Source organism: Cydia splendana, chromosome Z, assembly GCF_910591565.1.
Source record: "Cydia splendana chromosome Z, ilCydSple1.2, whole genome shotgun sequence".
NCBI classification, from domain to species: domain Eukaryota; kingdom Metazoa; phylum Arthropoda; class Insecta; order Lepidoptera; family Tortricidae; genus Cydia; species Cydia splendana.
Genome location: NC_085987.1, coordinates 7,130,716 through 7,146,937, shown reverse-complemented (window position 1 = coordinate 7,146,937; position 16,222 = coordinate 7,130,716). Strand labels below are relative to the sequence as shown.

Genomic DNA, 16,222 nt, shown 5'->3' with positions numbered 1-16,222 from the left:
CGACTTTATACCTACTTTAATGATCACACAATTTTAACGAAACAATGTTATCAAGAAAATAATTCAATTAAGTGCGAGTCAAACTCGCGCACCGATGGTACCTACATTTTATTAAGTACATTATATATATTTTTTTTAATTAAGTTGTAACTGACTCATTATCATCATCTCAGCCATAAGACGTCCACTGCTGAACATAGCATAGGCCTTCCCCTTGGACCTCCATTCCGGTCGGAAGCGACCCGCATCCAGCGTCTTCCGACGGCCTTAACAAGGTCGTCTGTCCATCTTGTGGGTGGACGTCCTACGCTGCGCTTGCTAGTCCGTGGTCTCCACTCGAGCACTTTTCGACACCATCGGCCATCTTCTCTGCGCGCAATGTGGCCTGCCCATATATATAACATTTTCAAGAAGTCTGGTCGCTTGTGGTGAAAAAAAAATGTATGGAGAACAGAGTGGCCAACTTTCTTAAAAATAGTTTATCTAATACTGATTCTAAAATGGTATCACACATGCTATTTACATTTCTACAAATAAAGATATGGCCTAGATGGTGTTTAAAGTGAAGTATGGTGCTAACTAGTAAAAAAGACAAAAGTGCGATTATCTCGAAAACCACGAAACTTTTACTAGACCTATAAGTGCATTTTCTGGACCAGCCTAAGCTGCCCTGTCGATGGTTAGAAGGTTGTCCATTAATTACTGGACATCCTGTATAGAGATGTAACTAACCCAAATCGATAGTCACAGCAAGCGATTACGATTGGATGGCACGTAGACTGAGGTATCGAATTGTGACGTATAATGAATTTTTATTTACGATTTAAATAAAGCTAGAATTATATGGTTTTCGCGCAAGGTATTTAATACACCGACCGAGTAGGTCGCACCCATCGTCAAAATCTAAACTAACTGGGGATCTATTTTAAAGTTTATTTATGTTATTTCTGTGTCAAATTTGTTGTCTGTTAGGTGACGATAAATATATCCATATTTACAGTTGATTATCCACCTTTTCCTTATTTTTATTAAAAGAAAAATGAAAAATTCATATCGATTTACTTAGACGACTACCGATTCATAAAGGTGGTGTCCGGCTAGCCCTAAAATTAAAAAAAAGACGTAGAACGTAAACGTTCGTAGTGCAATTGTTTTCCTTTGTGATTTCGATGTGCGAGACATTTTACGTTGTATTGCTGTTGTGAGTGACAGATGTCAAATAACGCAAATAAATATGCACACAGTATATGTCGGTGACTTTAGTTTTTAGTTTCGTCTACGGATCTCCTCATTTCTGATTTGATCACGCAGAGAAACTCCGAGCATAGCCCTCTCCATAGCTCGTTGAGCGACTTTGAATTCTCAGATGAGGCCGATAGTGAAAGACCACGTAACTGACTGAATAACACAAAATATTTAAAAAAAATTGTCTTATACCCGCCTTATTTTGAACTCCCTGTAATCACACCCCGTATTCCGCACCCTTCACAAATAATCTGATTTAGTAAAGTTTACTAAATGTTTTTTTTTATGATCTTGATCGCGTAATAATGTGTAAAACCCAAAATAGCGTCTTAAAACGTATTAAATTTTTTATAATGTGATCTTATTAAGCATTTATATGAGAAGAGCGACAAAATTTTACGCTAGTTATTTATAATTTTTTTTTCGTTTTCAATAAAGAAGGAAGTTTGAGAAAATTTTGTTAATTAACAATTGCCTAAATAACTTTAAGATAAATTTCTACAAGTAGTACATTTGTTGACATGTTTTAAATACACCATAATTTTTTTTTAATTTTTAATGAATATTTAATACCTTTAAAATTATATTGAATGTTACGTAATCGCTTTTTCACGCCGAAAATAAGGCGTGGAGGACTGTGTTCAGCGTTGAATAAAAAGTATAAATAATGGAGATACAGTCCTGCAAGTATATAATGTTGTATTGGAAATATCCTCCTCTTTAATAATATTAACTAGATTTTGCCCTATGCGCGGGGCCCGAGGGCCCCGCGGTACGCGTGTTGTTTGCTGTTGGTGCTGTTGTTGACGTGTTGTTGTTGCTGTTGTTTGTGCTGTTGTAACTATTAATCTAACCCACTTTTCTGGTAGCAGTCCGTTTCTGTAGGGTTCGCAGTTCTAGCCTAACCTAACCCACTTTTCTGGTAGCAGTCTGTTCCTGTGAGGATCGCAGTTCTAACCTAACCTAACCCACTTTTCTGGTAGCAGTCCGTTTCTGTGAGGGTCGCATTTCTAACCTAACCTAACCCACTTTTCTGGTAGCAGTCTGTTCCTGTGAGGGTCGCAGTTCTAACCTAACCTAACCCACATTGTTGGTAGCAGTCCATTCCTGCTGTTGTTATTGTTGTGTAGTAGTTTGTTTTCCAAAGGGAGAAATAAATAAAGTTGTACTTTTGATAGAAAGAAAAGATCTGCATGCGAGAACTTCATTCCCGCAGCTCGGCCTTCGGCCTCGCGTGCTTGGGAAATCGTAACTTTTCCTATCGGGTCGTGTTTCAGCTCCAACTTCCTCCTCACGTGTGACGCTTCGGGCCTTCGGCCCAACGCGGAACTCGGCCTTCGGCCTTCGCGAGCCTTGACGCTTCGCCGTCGGGCCTTCGGGCCTTAAATTTTTTTTTCATAGGAATCTAGAGGCCTATATCTTTCGCCATGCCAAATCGCAGCGCGCTCGGACCAACTTGAAAAAAATAAAAAATAAAGTCGGCCATTTTGAAAAAATTTAAATGCAGTTTGTTTTGTCTTGGGGCCCTCTATGACATTTGGTCGAGCACCCCCCCCACCCATCTCGCACCGTAATATGAATACTTTTTGAGATATTGGGGAAATTAAAGATCTCTACTTTTTCCCGCTTTTTTTGCTTATAACTTTTGATATTTTGTGTGTGCTACTACACGCTTCGAATGCATTTTTCTAGGCATTATGACGAATCTAATGAGGTAACACACGTATTTTTAGGAGTATTATCTCTATTTTTCACCGTGTTCAGTTTCTCGAACAAGACTAATACAACCAAGCGCAAGATGAACTGCCTGTAGGCACCTTGAACTCTCAATTATATTTAATTCATGTCGACCGTGGTCAAATATTAAAATTAGTGATATGTATTTAGTTCTTAAATAATTGTATTGCGATATGCCTATTAGGGTAATTTTTTCAATTATTTCAGTTTGACATTTTATATTTATTTAAATTTATGATTATGATGATGAATTTGCACGCTTGACGGGCGTGGCGCGTTGCATGCGATCCAAAGCCGGGCGCCTTCGGCAACCTCATACTAAAAGCGTAACACTATACATATATTGTAACATCCCCATACTGTATCAATCCAAATAAATAATTTCTGATTTTCAAAGGACTCAAAGAGCACGAAGGAATATAATCATTTTACAGATCGGACGTAGGTATATCAGTAAAGGTGAAATACTGTAAATATATCATACTTACATACTCACAATTATATTATCTAGGAATATAATATTATTTACCTACATTGAAATTGGTTGCTGACCTAGTGAAAATACTGAAATATTTTAACTGTTGATGTAGGAAAGCTAGGCGCTTTCAAGCACCTCGTAAAGTATTAGATGCTTCTGTTATCAGAAAGTGTGTTTTTATAGCACTTAGTGACTTTTTCTTACGTTTCATATGCTTTGTTTCCCATTGTTTGTAAATGGTAAAATCACGTGACCGCGCGGAACATACTGACGCAGGTCCGTCCTCTACAAGCGCTGCCGCGCGACTGAAGAGGGCGTAAGTGCGTTCGCGAGTGATGGCGGTTGCGGATTTAGTAGGTATTGAAACATAGAAATTATTTTAATGATGTTACCGAGACAAAGAGATCCAAATCATCTAGATTATCTTATTACCTATACATTTATGTAAAAAACAAGTCAAAAAAGTTTGTATTGTAGCTCTGAGATTGATTTATTGTTAAAAAAAGGCGTTACTTTGGGATTTTTTTCTATCGAGCAAAGTTTATCTAATCATGTTTTTGAGATCCAAAACATATCTGCCAGATCCTTAAGTATAAGATATATTTTTTTCACAATTTTAAAACATTGTTTCTTATATTTCCGATGGATTCAAAAAACTGGTTCGCTTAGCTCGTACGGGAAAAGCACGCCTTAAGGCCCCTGTACACAATGGGCCAGCGCCGGCCAGTCCAAGGGACGCAGCCATGCGGTAGAATGAGATAGCAATATCACTTGCTCCCTCTAACGCATAAATGCGTCCCCCAGACTGGCCCATTCTGTACAGGGGCCTTTAGCCTATGCCAGAGCATTTAATAACTGGAGTCGACTTTAAGAGCTTATTACTAACGGATAGTTGTTTGGCCGGATACCGGATATCCGGCCAGACAATCGCCCGAATATTCGGTATCCGGCCGCCGAATATTCGGCCAACGGAACTATACCTACATTTCGGTTCTTCAGGTGAGCATTATGCAGGTTTTGACCTGTTTCGTAGTTAACGTTCGCGCGGACTCATTTCTGGGTTCGAAATGAGTGCGCACCGTGCAAGTGAGTGGAATGTTTAAATTGTTTTAAAATAATAAACGGATACAATTATGACCGTGACTGTTTCTTAGTTCCAATTTGTTTACTCCGAAATCAAGCAATTTTACTATCCGGTATCCAGCCGGATAGTAGGTCACTACCCGGTATCCGGCCGGATATTAAAGTATTGGCCGGATAGGCCGGATACCGGATAGTAACCGAATATCCGGTGCATCTCTACTTATTACCCCTCTGCCGAAAAACTTGCACAATTATGTAAACTTTTGTATGGACTGACATAGCTATTTGTACGTTACGTACAAATCATGTAGAAATAGCAATACATTTGACGTTCCCTCCCCTGCAAAAATCGGCAGACTGTTTCGTACAGAAAATGACAGCCATGACGTCTCCAGTTACTAAATGCTCTAAGGCCTATGCGCAAGATCCTAACTCTATGGTAAGTCGGATTTTACCCAAAGAGTATAATAATATTTGTATAGTAAATTTTACCTCCTTTTCGAGTGTCAAGGTAAGGCAAAAAAGGCAAGGTAGGTAAGGCAAAAAAAAAGACTAAATTATAAATGACAGCTTTTCACCATTAATATTATACCTACGTAAATAAATCATTATAATTGAAATTTTCTAACGATATGGCAGGCCACGATGTTCAAGATGATCCAAAGCTGAAGGGTCTTTCTCGTTACTTTAACAACTCTACGATAAGAGGGAGAGCTAATGTAAGTGTACAGAATTTAAGGTGAAATGGCTTATGGATCGGTATCGGTTAGTAGGCAGAACATTTTACTCAATACATAGGTGTTAAAACATGGGCATGGTCCCATGAACTAATAGCATACTTGTTGATTATTAGCATGGTGCTCACTCCTAAATAGGCCTGCCATTTGTCTGGGTATCCTCAAACTTGTTGCTGTGTCAAAACATCTAGGCGACTTGAATATGCAGGGTATTAGAACACTCTCCGGCACCAGCAAATAGGGCGATGATAGCTCTACTCATAGAGACATCTACTGCTTACGGCATTGATAATGTATATAAGAGATATGTGTTTATTCTTATATCTGGTTCTTGTCAAGCTGTCTTTCAACATGTTTGCTTACAATGATTAGAATTTCATGATTACCTAGCAGTGTAGTCAACCAAATAAAGAATAAACAGTTAATTTAGTGATTATGTTAAATTGACAGATTATCCCTTTTTTACAAGTTTTTGTAAGTACATAGCTTGTCAAGAACAAAAGTAGTGTTGGATCAAATATTAGGCTATGAAATATCATTGTGTGCCACAAGTGTGTGGCTTGTGACAATATCAAAAATAAGTATACTACATTAGTAGACTCACTAAGGTTTTATCAATTGTTGTAACTGCATAATATTTTGCTTTTTATTCTTACCATCTGTGATGTTTACGCCCAAACTGAACTGTGGAATGAGCTGGACTAATAAAACCTCCAAAAAAAGAACATACCTACTCCATTTTAAAAGTCAGCAACGCACTTGCTATCGCTCCGGTGTTGCAGGTGTCCATGGCCAACGGTAATTGCTTACCATCAGGCAATTTAACTGCTTACTTGCTTCCTATCATAAAATAAACAAGGTAGCATTTCATATGGCTGGTACTAAGAACATTAAAAGATTAAACAAGCAGATGGTGTAATTTAAGAACAGAACTGAGAGCATGCTATGACAAAGACATGATATATATAATATACTTACCTTTTTTTTCAGGTGGCCAAGGCAACATATGCATTCTTCGGCGTAGTGATCCTTTACAACATGCTTAAACCTAAGTCAAAGTAAATACACACTTCATAATTCTTTAATTTTATGGTAACTATCCATGGTTTTTGTTAAGTAAAATACACATTCATTTAGTGAGAAGTAATTGAAAATGCTTTTCTTTACCTAACCTATTACTACGTATTACCTTGGTAGGCCTTGTACCCTCGTTACTGGAATACGCCCCTGCAAGCCAGGTTCTGCTGAGGAGGGAGTTCTTATGACATTTAACATGTAGAAATAGCAATACATTTGACGTCCCCTCCCCCGCAAAAATCGGCAGACTGTTTCGTACGGAAAATGACAGCCATGACGTCTCCAGTTACTAAATGCTCTAAGGCCTATGCGCAAGATCCTAACTCTATGGTAAGTCGGATTTTACCTCCTTTTCGAGTGTCAAGGTGAAGTTAAAGAAAAAGACTAAATCATAAATATATATAATAGCTTTTCACTATACATATATGTGTCGCTTAACTTCAAACTCGGGTAAATCCATTCGACCCTCAAAGCAAATATCTACCCTATTACCTTTTCTTAATACCAAAATCGCATGATCTGACAGATGGATTTACCCGAGTTTGAAGTTAAGCGACTCATATATTATTATACTCTTTGAGATTTTCATCATATTATACTGATTATACCTACGTAAATCATTATAATTGAAATTTTCTAACGATATGGCAGGCTACGATGTTCACAATGATCCAAAGCTGAAGGGTCTTTCTCGTTACTTTATAACTCTACAATGATCCAAAGCTGAAGGGTCTTTCTAGTTACTTTATAACTCTACGATAATAAGAGGGAGAGCTAATGTAAGTGTACAGAATTTAAGGTGGAATGGCTTATGGATCGGTATCGTACATTATAATAGCTATAGTACATTGTGCAACGAGGGGGGTAAGTGAGATTTTGTAAACGAGGTCTATAACTCCCGACAGCCGCAGGCTGGAGGGAGTTAAAGACTCGAGTTTACAATATGCTTACCCCCGGAGTTACATACAATGTTTTTCATCACACTTGCGAAGAAAAAACTAAATTTTAAGCGAAATCATTCTTTTTTTTTTTTTCGTCCATCGACAGGCTAAAGCTCTAAGCCATACTGCCTAGTCATAAGTAGATTTTTTGTCTTTTCAGTAAGTTCAATCCGGTAAACGTCTTCAGTCAATACTATTCATATTAGGTCAATTCCGATAGTAATGTCTTCAGTAGTCTTGGTCATATCCATTAATCATCCATTCTCATTGGTGATTTAGCTCTTGTAAAGCGATAGCGAACTTTACAAGGAACACTTGGACAACCGGCCGTTGACCCCAAAATGATGGTTAAACGTGCTTCAAGATTAATTCTCCATTCACTGCACACTACCACATTAGTTTACTGTATAATAGGCTATCGATATTACACTTTGAGCAAAACACAAAGCAATTGATCCCGACGCATGACAGTCAAGATGGCGCTCGAACCGTCCGAAATCATTCTTAAATACGTGACATTTCAAACATTCGTCCGCCATATTGTCTTGTTTTGGCAGGTTTGGATTCGAAGGCACAGACCTTCGAGCAACACCGGCTTCCGACACATCGGAAGGGAGGGGCCCAAGCGATATCTCACCGTACAAATCTTTCTGCCATTTTTCGCGGGGGGAAAGGTGCACACAGTCGCACTTCTCACACACTTACATACAGAATCCAATCTGTAATGACGACACAAATACATAGAAAATGACACACGTCAAAGGCAAATCTTGCAAACCCACTGAAATATGAAACCTATGGAAGTGAAACGTCAACGAATAATGCGTGCCACTGTGACGTCATCTTAGAACTAAACATGGCGGTTTTAGTGCTGCCCAGAAGATTTTTACTGTTACTAGGTTTTATCGATACATCGATACCTTTTTAACGTTCTCGGCTCATTTTATTTAAAATACTAAGTATGTATTATTTGTGGAGTTTATGTTTTAATAGGAAGTAAGTAAATAAATAAAAATTCTTTATTAGTATATTGTTATGTGAAAAGATACTTTGATTTAGTAAGATGTGTGGAGTCTAGGACAATTTCGTGCTTCAAATTTGACAGGTAAACGAGATGACGCTGTACTACTCAATACATATTGCGATTTTTGCGGTAACACTGATTTTCAAAAGTTGACGTTTGACAACTTAGTGACCGCAAAACACATGGCGCAGTACAGCGCCATCTGTTTTGGATGTCAGAATAAGTGTACGTGTTTTTCTTGGACTTTACCTCTCTATTACAATCAATTTTGTTGTGTTGCTAACCCTGAAGTCTGTAACACACTACCGCACTGCACCTCGACCTTGGTGCGCCGTATCTATAAGTGAGAGCGATACAAAATTCAAGCTTATTAAGCGACGGGTGAAAAAAAACAAAACACCTTCAGAACATTTTTTTATTACAAAAATAAGGAATGACTTCCGCTCTTCAACTTCTTCAACATTTATTCAGCAAATAGGCCACAATGGCATTTTTATACGTCAAAATAATAACAATACATTAACCATTTTATAAATTACAACTATATGTATATGGTCTCTTAATGTCGAATTATATAAAAAAAACTATAATAATGATATAAAAAAGCCCGCAGGGCAGCTTGTGGAGTAACGACCCCACGGACCCGAGTGCTCCCGAGAGTCGGTGAGGGTCTCCATCTCCAGCTCTTTCTTTTTATGTTCATTTCTTGGTAAGCTATAAAAATGATTTAATTATTAAATTAAGATAATTTAGTTGGTTTGAAGCGGGGTAGCATGATAAAATAAGAAAATATAAATAGGCAATCATAATATATCGATATCAAAGTCGATAAATAAAGTACAACCCTAGCTGAAATGTTTACATTATTTAAGCGTAAAAATATAGTTAAATAAATCCAATCACTTCATGATCTATAACTGCACAGAAGAACCTTGCTATTTATAATGTGAAACATCCTTAAATTTCCCAGGAACATTAACAATAACCAATATTTTTCATGTAAATTATAGCGTACCTGTGTATGGTTAAAGATGGCTGATTTGGTGGTTTTCTTATGCCGCACCCTAATACACTACACACTGGCATATTCGCGACGTAATTATTCACATTTGGCTTCAATTATTTTCAATCACAAGCAAAATATTGAAAGATAATTAATAATTTTAATTTTCACCACGACTTTTTGACAGGACAAGTACCTGCTGAACTGACAGACAATGACATTTGCGTGACTAAACATGGCGGATTTTCGGCCGCATTAAGTATTTACGTATTTTCATGGAACACTTTATGTCCGTACTGAAATACTGTCACCTTTTTTTGCTATGGGTTACAGTGCTGAGTAAAAACGAGATAGATATATATTTATGTGTGTGCCGTCAAAATGGGTGCTATTTCTATAAGCAATTGTACGTATAGAACAATATGTCTTGTCCCTATTATATAGGTCTATGTGCAAACCTCGATCTCTTTTTGTGTACGGACGAGTGACAAGTGTCACAACACGCACACTAACACATTTTCGTTGAAGTATGTTATTGTATTCTGAGAGATGAGAAGTCGGATTTGTCGCTCGACCGATCCGCAATTTGTACTGAGCGAGCAAAATCGATAAATCCAACAATTACATGAGACTAAAATATAATAATTGTGTTTGAATGTAATTAAACGTATGATATGTAAAAAAAAATATTACATGTGAAATGTAACACTTGTCTTTTTGTAAATTTGATGTCCCCGACCTCTTTTTATAACAAAAAACCGAGCAACCAGGCATTTTTGTGCAGCAGTGTTCACGCGCGCGTCTGGACTCGGTCTAGTGAAAAATCCAAGTGCAACTAGTTTTATTACCCGCGCTAGATTAGATTGACGCGCTAATCTTGTACCTCGGCAGAGGGGAAATAGTGCGAATGCCGCCTCCCTTCCGTGTTGCTCGAAGGCACAGACCCACTCGGATTCAGCCATAATCGAAAATTGTGTAAAAATTAATTTAAACGGCTATTAAATTTATCAAATTAAATATTTTTAAACATACACTAAAAAAATAATTTATAAACGTCAGTATTTCTAATGTCAAACTCATTTAAAACTACTTTTTTCGTATGAATTATAGTATTATAGTAACATAATTTAAAAAAAGTCATAACTCACTCCTGAGTTATAGCTTTTTTTTCAGAATCTATGTCACTTTTGAAAAATTTACCCAACTTCGCAAGTAAAAGAAGGCTATATTTGTACACTAAAGTAAGTTTATAAATATATACTGTATTTGATTGGTCTTATTATCCTTTATTTAGATGGGTTATCCCTTTAATTTAACGGATGAAAAATACAGCAAAACTCATATTTAAGGCCATTAAACTATTGTAACAGGTTTTCTCTAAAGTGACAACCCTAGCCTTTGTAAAATGCTTAGGTGAGTCTTGTATGGAAATGGCCAAAAACGAGTAGACAACATTGCCCACCCAATTTATTCAAAAGTTTTTACACTTATCGCCAAGTTATTAACAGGGAACGGTAGGATTGCCCAAAACCTTTAAATGATCCTTAGACATCATCATCATACGAGCTGTATTTGAACACCAAATTGACGTGGGCAATGTTGGCTCAACCCCGGATATCTTTGCCGGCCCTCTAAAACGCCAAAAAAGTGGGTAAAAACATGATTTAAATTTTTTCTTCAATTAAACTGATGCGTTTGATCACTACTACGGACGAGCTGAGCAAAAAAAAATTAATTAATGTGATATATTTTTTTTGAGAAATTCGTGTTTTTTCAAAAAAGCGGGCAAAGATGGCTATAATGACGGTATTTGTTAATTATGCCATTCGTTAATTTGTCATTAGAAATATTCTTATTTAGTACTTTCAATTTTTTTTCAGGTAACGAAAGTGACTTATACGTTGCTTACCGCATATTACGTGTACAATCATAATGGAATTATAAATAATTTAAATAAAATGTAACAAACGTAAACGGTTATACATTTGGCCAGACCTAATCAAACTCCGGAAGAATGTCAGTTTTCCAGTTTCCTTGTAAAAATGACTACCACCATAAAACTAATTGATTGTTGGAGGTATGTAATTTATTTATTTAATCGTATGGCGCATAATAGGGATGTACCGACTAGTCGCCGACTAGTCGGGAAAGCCGACTATCCGGCCACATTTGTAGTCGGCGATTAGTCGGCGACTAGTCGGCAAAAATGGCCGATTAGTCGGCACTTTATTTGTGAAAGAACAACAGAAAAAAAAGAAATCAACAGTCAATATTTACCATAATTGTTTTATGTTTATTTTACTAAAATACCTATTCAGGGTGCATACGAAAACTTTTGTTCATAATATAATTGACCGTTTGATCGTTATCATATGTTGGTGGGCTGGTGTTTTCCTCTACAGGTCGATCTCAACTGATTCTCGTGTAATTTCATGGGCAAGTTCGATATATTTTTTTTATATTATTATTCAGTTTTGTTTTTTTTAATGGTGAAGCCATGAGGAACTATTAATGTTATTGCAAAATTTAGAGACAGTCAGGGCACGTTGCTCGTAAAGACGCTGACCACAGGGGATAGGTTCTTAACTGGCGACTACGTACGGGAAAAAGATCCTTGGAAATACCTCCTACAAGCTGTACTGACGGTCTGCTCAGGATCGCAAAATAAAAGAACTAAAGACAGAAATTGAACGAGGATTCTTGTGATAGGTCTTTGAGCCTGTAGAGAACACGTTTTAGCCAAGCTAAATTATGATGAATAGCGCAACCAAAGGAGCAAAACTATTGTTTTTCACCTGAACTTATACGAAACTAATGATCTGGCCGACTAGCCGACTAGTCGGCCGACTAATCGGCCATTCGAGCGCCGATTAGTCGGCTAGTCGGCTAGTCGGCCAAATCAATAGTCGGTACATCACTAGCGCATATACATAAACATTTTTACAATTGATAGCTACATAACTATAATTATAAGTCCACATTCAGGGACCCGATCCACGAGATTGCGTCGGATGTTAAGTTAAACAGATCTTCAGGAGAGCCTGAGAAAGAGTGTAGAGGGCAACGCCGAATAATGTGTTCTACAGTTTGAGCTTCCTAACCGCAGTCACAGAGAGCAGAGTCTCGCCATCCCCACTTGTGCCGAAAGTAATAGCAGCGTCCCTGGCCTGTCCTAAGTCTGTTTAGGCGACACCAGAGTTTTCGTAGGAGACTGAAACCGTCAGGTTTGGCTATAGGATCTATGGCTTGCAGGACGGTGCCAGCAGTTAGTGTGTTCCACTCATCCTTCCAACACTGATTGACCTCAAATTGAGACAGTGTTTGGGCCGCAACGCATGCGGGGCGGCGAGACTTGAGACGTTGGGGTGGGGGATTGCAGAAGGACTGGTGACAAGGTAGATACTGTTGCGATTTTATCTTCACTGCTTCTCTCCTCAGCGCTTGCAGTCTGCGCAGGTGTGGTGGAGCAATATTACTAAGGACTGGGAGCCAGTGAAGCTGGCGTTGACCTAATAGTGCCCGACACACATCTCATTGCTTCATGCAACTTAGTGTCCACTTTTTGAGTGTGTGCGCTACCTAGCCACACTGGGGCACAGTATTCGGCCGCCGAGAAAACCAATGAGGTATGTAATTGCTATTTAATTATCAAAGTAAGACTTTTATTTTTAAGATTAAATAAATAAAAGGGACTTAAGATACAATTTGTTTACAAAGCAACCTCTTAAAAATCAAGACTGAACTCGGACTAGGCGATCGCTCCCGAATGAATGGTCCTCACCAACAAATTTTATACCAAGTGTTTTCGTATTTCTTACGGTATGCTATCCTTCTCTAACTCCCTACCTAATTTTGGGTGCCAGAAGAGCGTAACTATACTTAAATGCGTTCAATTTCATCTCCAAATACGGCAACACCTCATTAACCACTCACTGGTGGCCGACAGTTTACTGGTTTTCGCGTCGACCCGTGAGTAGTGAGTAGTGGGCCGCCAGTTTACTGCTTTTCGATCCGACCATTCACGGGTCGACCGCCACTTGGATCAATTATTCTGTGACATTCTGTGACAGTACTAGGCAAAGAATATGTACTAGGCACAGACAGAATCCGCGCTCGCGCTTGACAGACAGCTTAAGTGTGCGAAAGGGAAGCCATCACGTATATGAACATCCCATGCGTGCGAAAGAGTCAGACTACCAATGAGAAAACGTAACCACTTTTGAATTTGACGACGGCCGCGGACGGCCAAGAAGAGCGTATCACGGTAATTTTCAAATTGAAAAATATACACGGATTAGGACGAAAAGTATTAAATAAAGTAATTCAGTGAAGATGGTGTCTTGTATTGTAGTGTTCCGGATTGCAGTGTCACAGGGCCATAATCCAAGCAAATACTCATTTCAGAGGATTTATGATATTCCGAGCGGAATTTTCTTACCGATATTTTGTAAAATTAACAGCGTAAAAAGTGTAAGAAGCCGGTTTATATAGTTCATTATAAGTAATTTTTTTTCCTTTGAGTGCTAATATTTTATCATATTAGTCTATAATTTAATAGTTATTTGTTTTACAAGGGGGCAAAGTTGTTGTTTAATCGCTCGTGTTAATATGGATACCCAAGCAAGCGAAAGATTCCAAAATTGAACCACGAGCGTAGCGAGTGGTTCGAAAATGGAATCTTGAGCGTTGCGAGGGATTCAAAGCACGAGGGTTAAACAAAATTTGCCCCCGAGTGAAACACGACATTTTTCACCACACCAACCCGAAGCAAATATTAAATGTAAAATATCAAACAAAATCAAATCCAAATGAATGTTTTTAAATATTAATCATCCAAAATCATCATTTAAAAGTCAATTCTACCAGCAAACATAAGAAAACAACTCAACATTTGCATTTGATTACTTTGCCTCACATGTGAATAAAATGCAACTTTGCTATCAGTTTTTGAAGTGCAAAGTAAGCCTTTCCGAGCTGGTGTGGTGAAAAATATTTTGTGTAAAAACATAACCTGTTACTTTACGCTAGGGCTTGACAAAATGTTCATTGTGATAGTCGGTTTAGACTCTCGCGCGAGCCACGAGACGAGCCGCGAGCCGCGCCACGAGACGCGAGTGTGAACGGTGACTCGTCTCGTGGCTCGGCTCGCGCTCGCCTGGCTCGCGTGGAGGAGCAGTTTTTTGAGCACGAGTCAAAGGGGCTCGCGCGGGACGCGCGCTTGCGTTCACACTCGCGTTCGACTTGTCATTCGATTATAAACCTTATGCCGTGCCGTTAGTGTTTAAAATATATTAGCTCGACGAGCTTACGAGCCATGAGACGAGCCTCGAGCCGAGCCACGCGGCGAGAGTGTAATCATTAGCTCGACGAGCTCATGCGCTCAAGGCCACTCGAGGCGAGCCACGAGACGCGCCGCGAGACGAGCCGCGAGCCGAGAGTCTAAACCGGCTATGACATTATCGATAACTTGTCGGTATATTAATAGCTATATTAGCTATGTAATTATTTCTTCACAAGACATCATTAAGATAACCGAGTTCAAATAACAACGATTCTTGTACCTTTTTGAAGGTGCTCATGTTTAGCGGTAAATTTAAACTTCACTTTCCAACACAGTAAGAGTTACATTAAGATGCAGTAAGAGCTACCTCAATGCAGTTCCTCTATGCAGATAATTGCTATACATCAAAAAAAGAGGTACGCCGAGCTCTGCAGAATCTTGACGTGAATAAGGCCAATGGACCAGACGGTATACCTGAACGTGTACTAAAGCAGTGTGCGCCTGAGTTGCCTCCTGTACTGACACGCCTGTACCGCCTCTCTCTCCAAACTAGAACGGTGCCGAAATCCTGGAAGCTTGCAAACGTGCAGCCAGTACCCAAGAAGGGTAGTCGTTCTGATCCCTGCAATTACCGACCAATCGCCATTACCTCCATGCTCTGTAAAGTCATGGAAAGGGTACTTAACGGCAAGCTGCTGACATACCTCGAAGCAAAAGATCTGCTCAGTGACCGTCAATATGGCTTTCGCCGAGGTCGGTCTACTGGGGATCTTTTAGCGTATGTCACGCACTAGCTGCTGCGGCGAGGCCATCGAGAGGAACGGTGAAGCGCTTGCTGTTTCACTGGACATCTCGAAGGCCTTTGACAGGGTTTGGCACGCAAGTCTCCTTAGCAAGCTTCCTGCATACGGCATCCCTGCTGACTTTTGTAGCTGGCTATCTGATTTCTTGAGTGAACGGTCGATCAGAGTAGTTATTGATGGCTGCTCTTCGGACCTCATGGCCATTGACGCCGGTGTTCCTCAGGGGTCTGTTCTCTCCGCAACCCTTTTCCTGCTCCACATTAACGACATGCTGCAACCCAGCATTGTAGGTTATGCAGATGACAGTACGGTTGTTGAGAGCTATTTGGCTAGTGCAAGGGACTGCAGGGAGGATATACGTTCACAGAGAGATGCCATGGTTGAGCGGATGAACTTGACCCTTAGTCTCGTTTCCCAGTGGGGTGATGACAATCTGGTCACGTTCAATGCTTCCAAAACGCAGGCGTGTTTATTTTCCGCAAAACGAAGTCCATTTGACCTGACTCCTTCTTTCCGAGGTGCATCTGTACCTATTACCGACAGCCTGGAACTCCTCGGCATGGAGCTGAGTTCAGTCCTCAGCTTCGGCAGCTTCATTGAGTCTAAAGCACAAACTGCGGCCAGAAAGCTGGGCGTCCTAAATAAGGTGAAGCGATACTTCACACCTGGACAGCTTCTAACACTTTACAAAGCTCAAGTCCGGTCGTGTATGCAGTATGCAGCCACCTGTGGGATGGCTCAGCTAAATACCAGCTCGCCGCTTTGGACTCAGTGGAGCGCAGAGCCAGGATGATTGGCGACAAGAAGCTAACG

At 39.4% G+C, this 16,222-nt stretch overlaps 1 protein-coding gene across 1 annotated transcript; it reads left to right on the top strand.

Moving 5' to 3' along the window:
• Positions 1-5,135: 5,135 nt before the first annotated feature.
• On the top strand, positions 5,136-6,434 carry LOC134804582 (uncharacterized). Its single transcript, XM_063777692.1, has 2 exons — positions 5,136-5,262; positions 6,271-6,434. Exons 1-2 carry the CDS (start codon positions 5,176-5,178, stop codon positions 6,340-6,342), a joined length of 159 nt encoding a protein of 52 aa, XP_063633762.1. The 5' UTR covers positions 5,136-5,175; the 3' UTR covers positions 6,343-6,434.
• Positions 6,435-16,222: the final 9,788 nt, after the last annotated feature.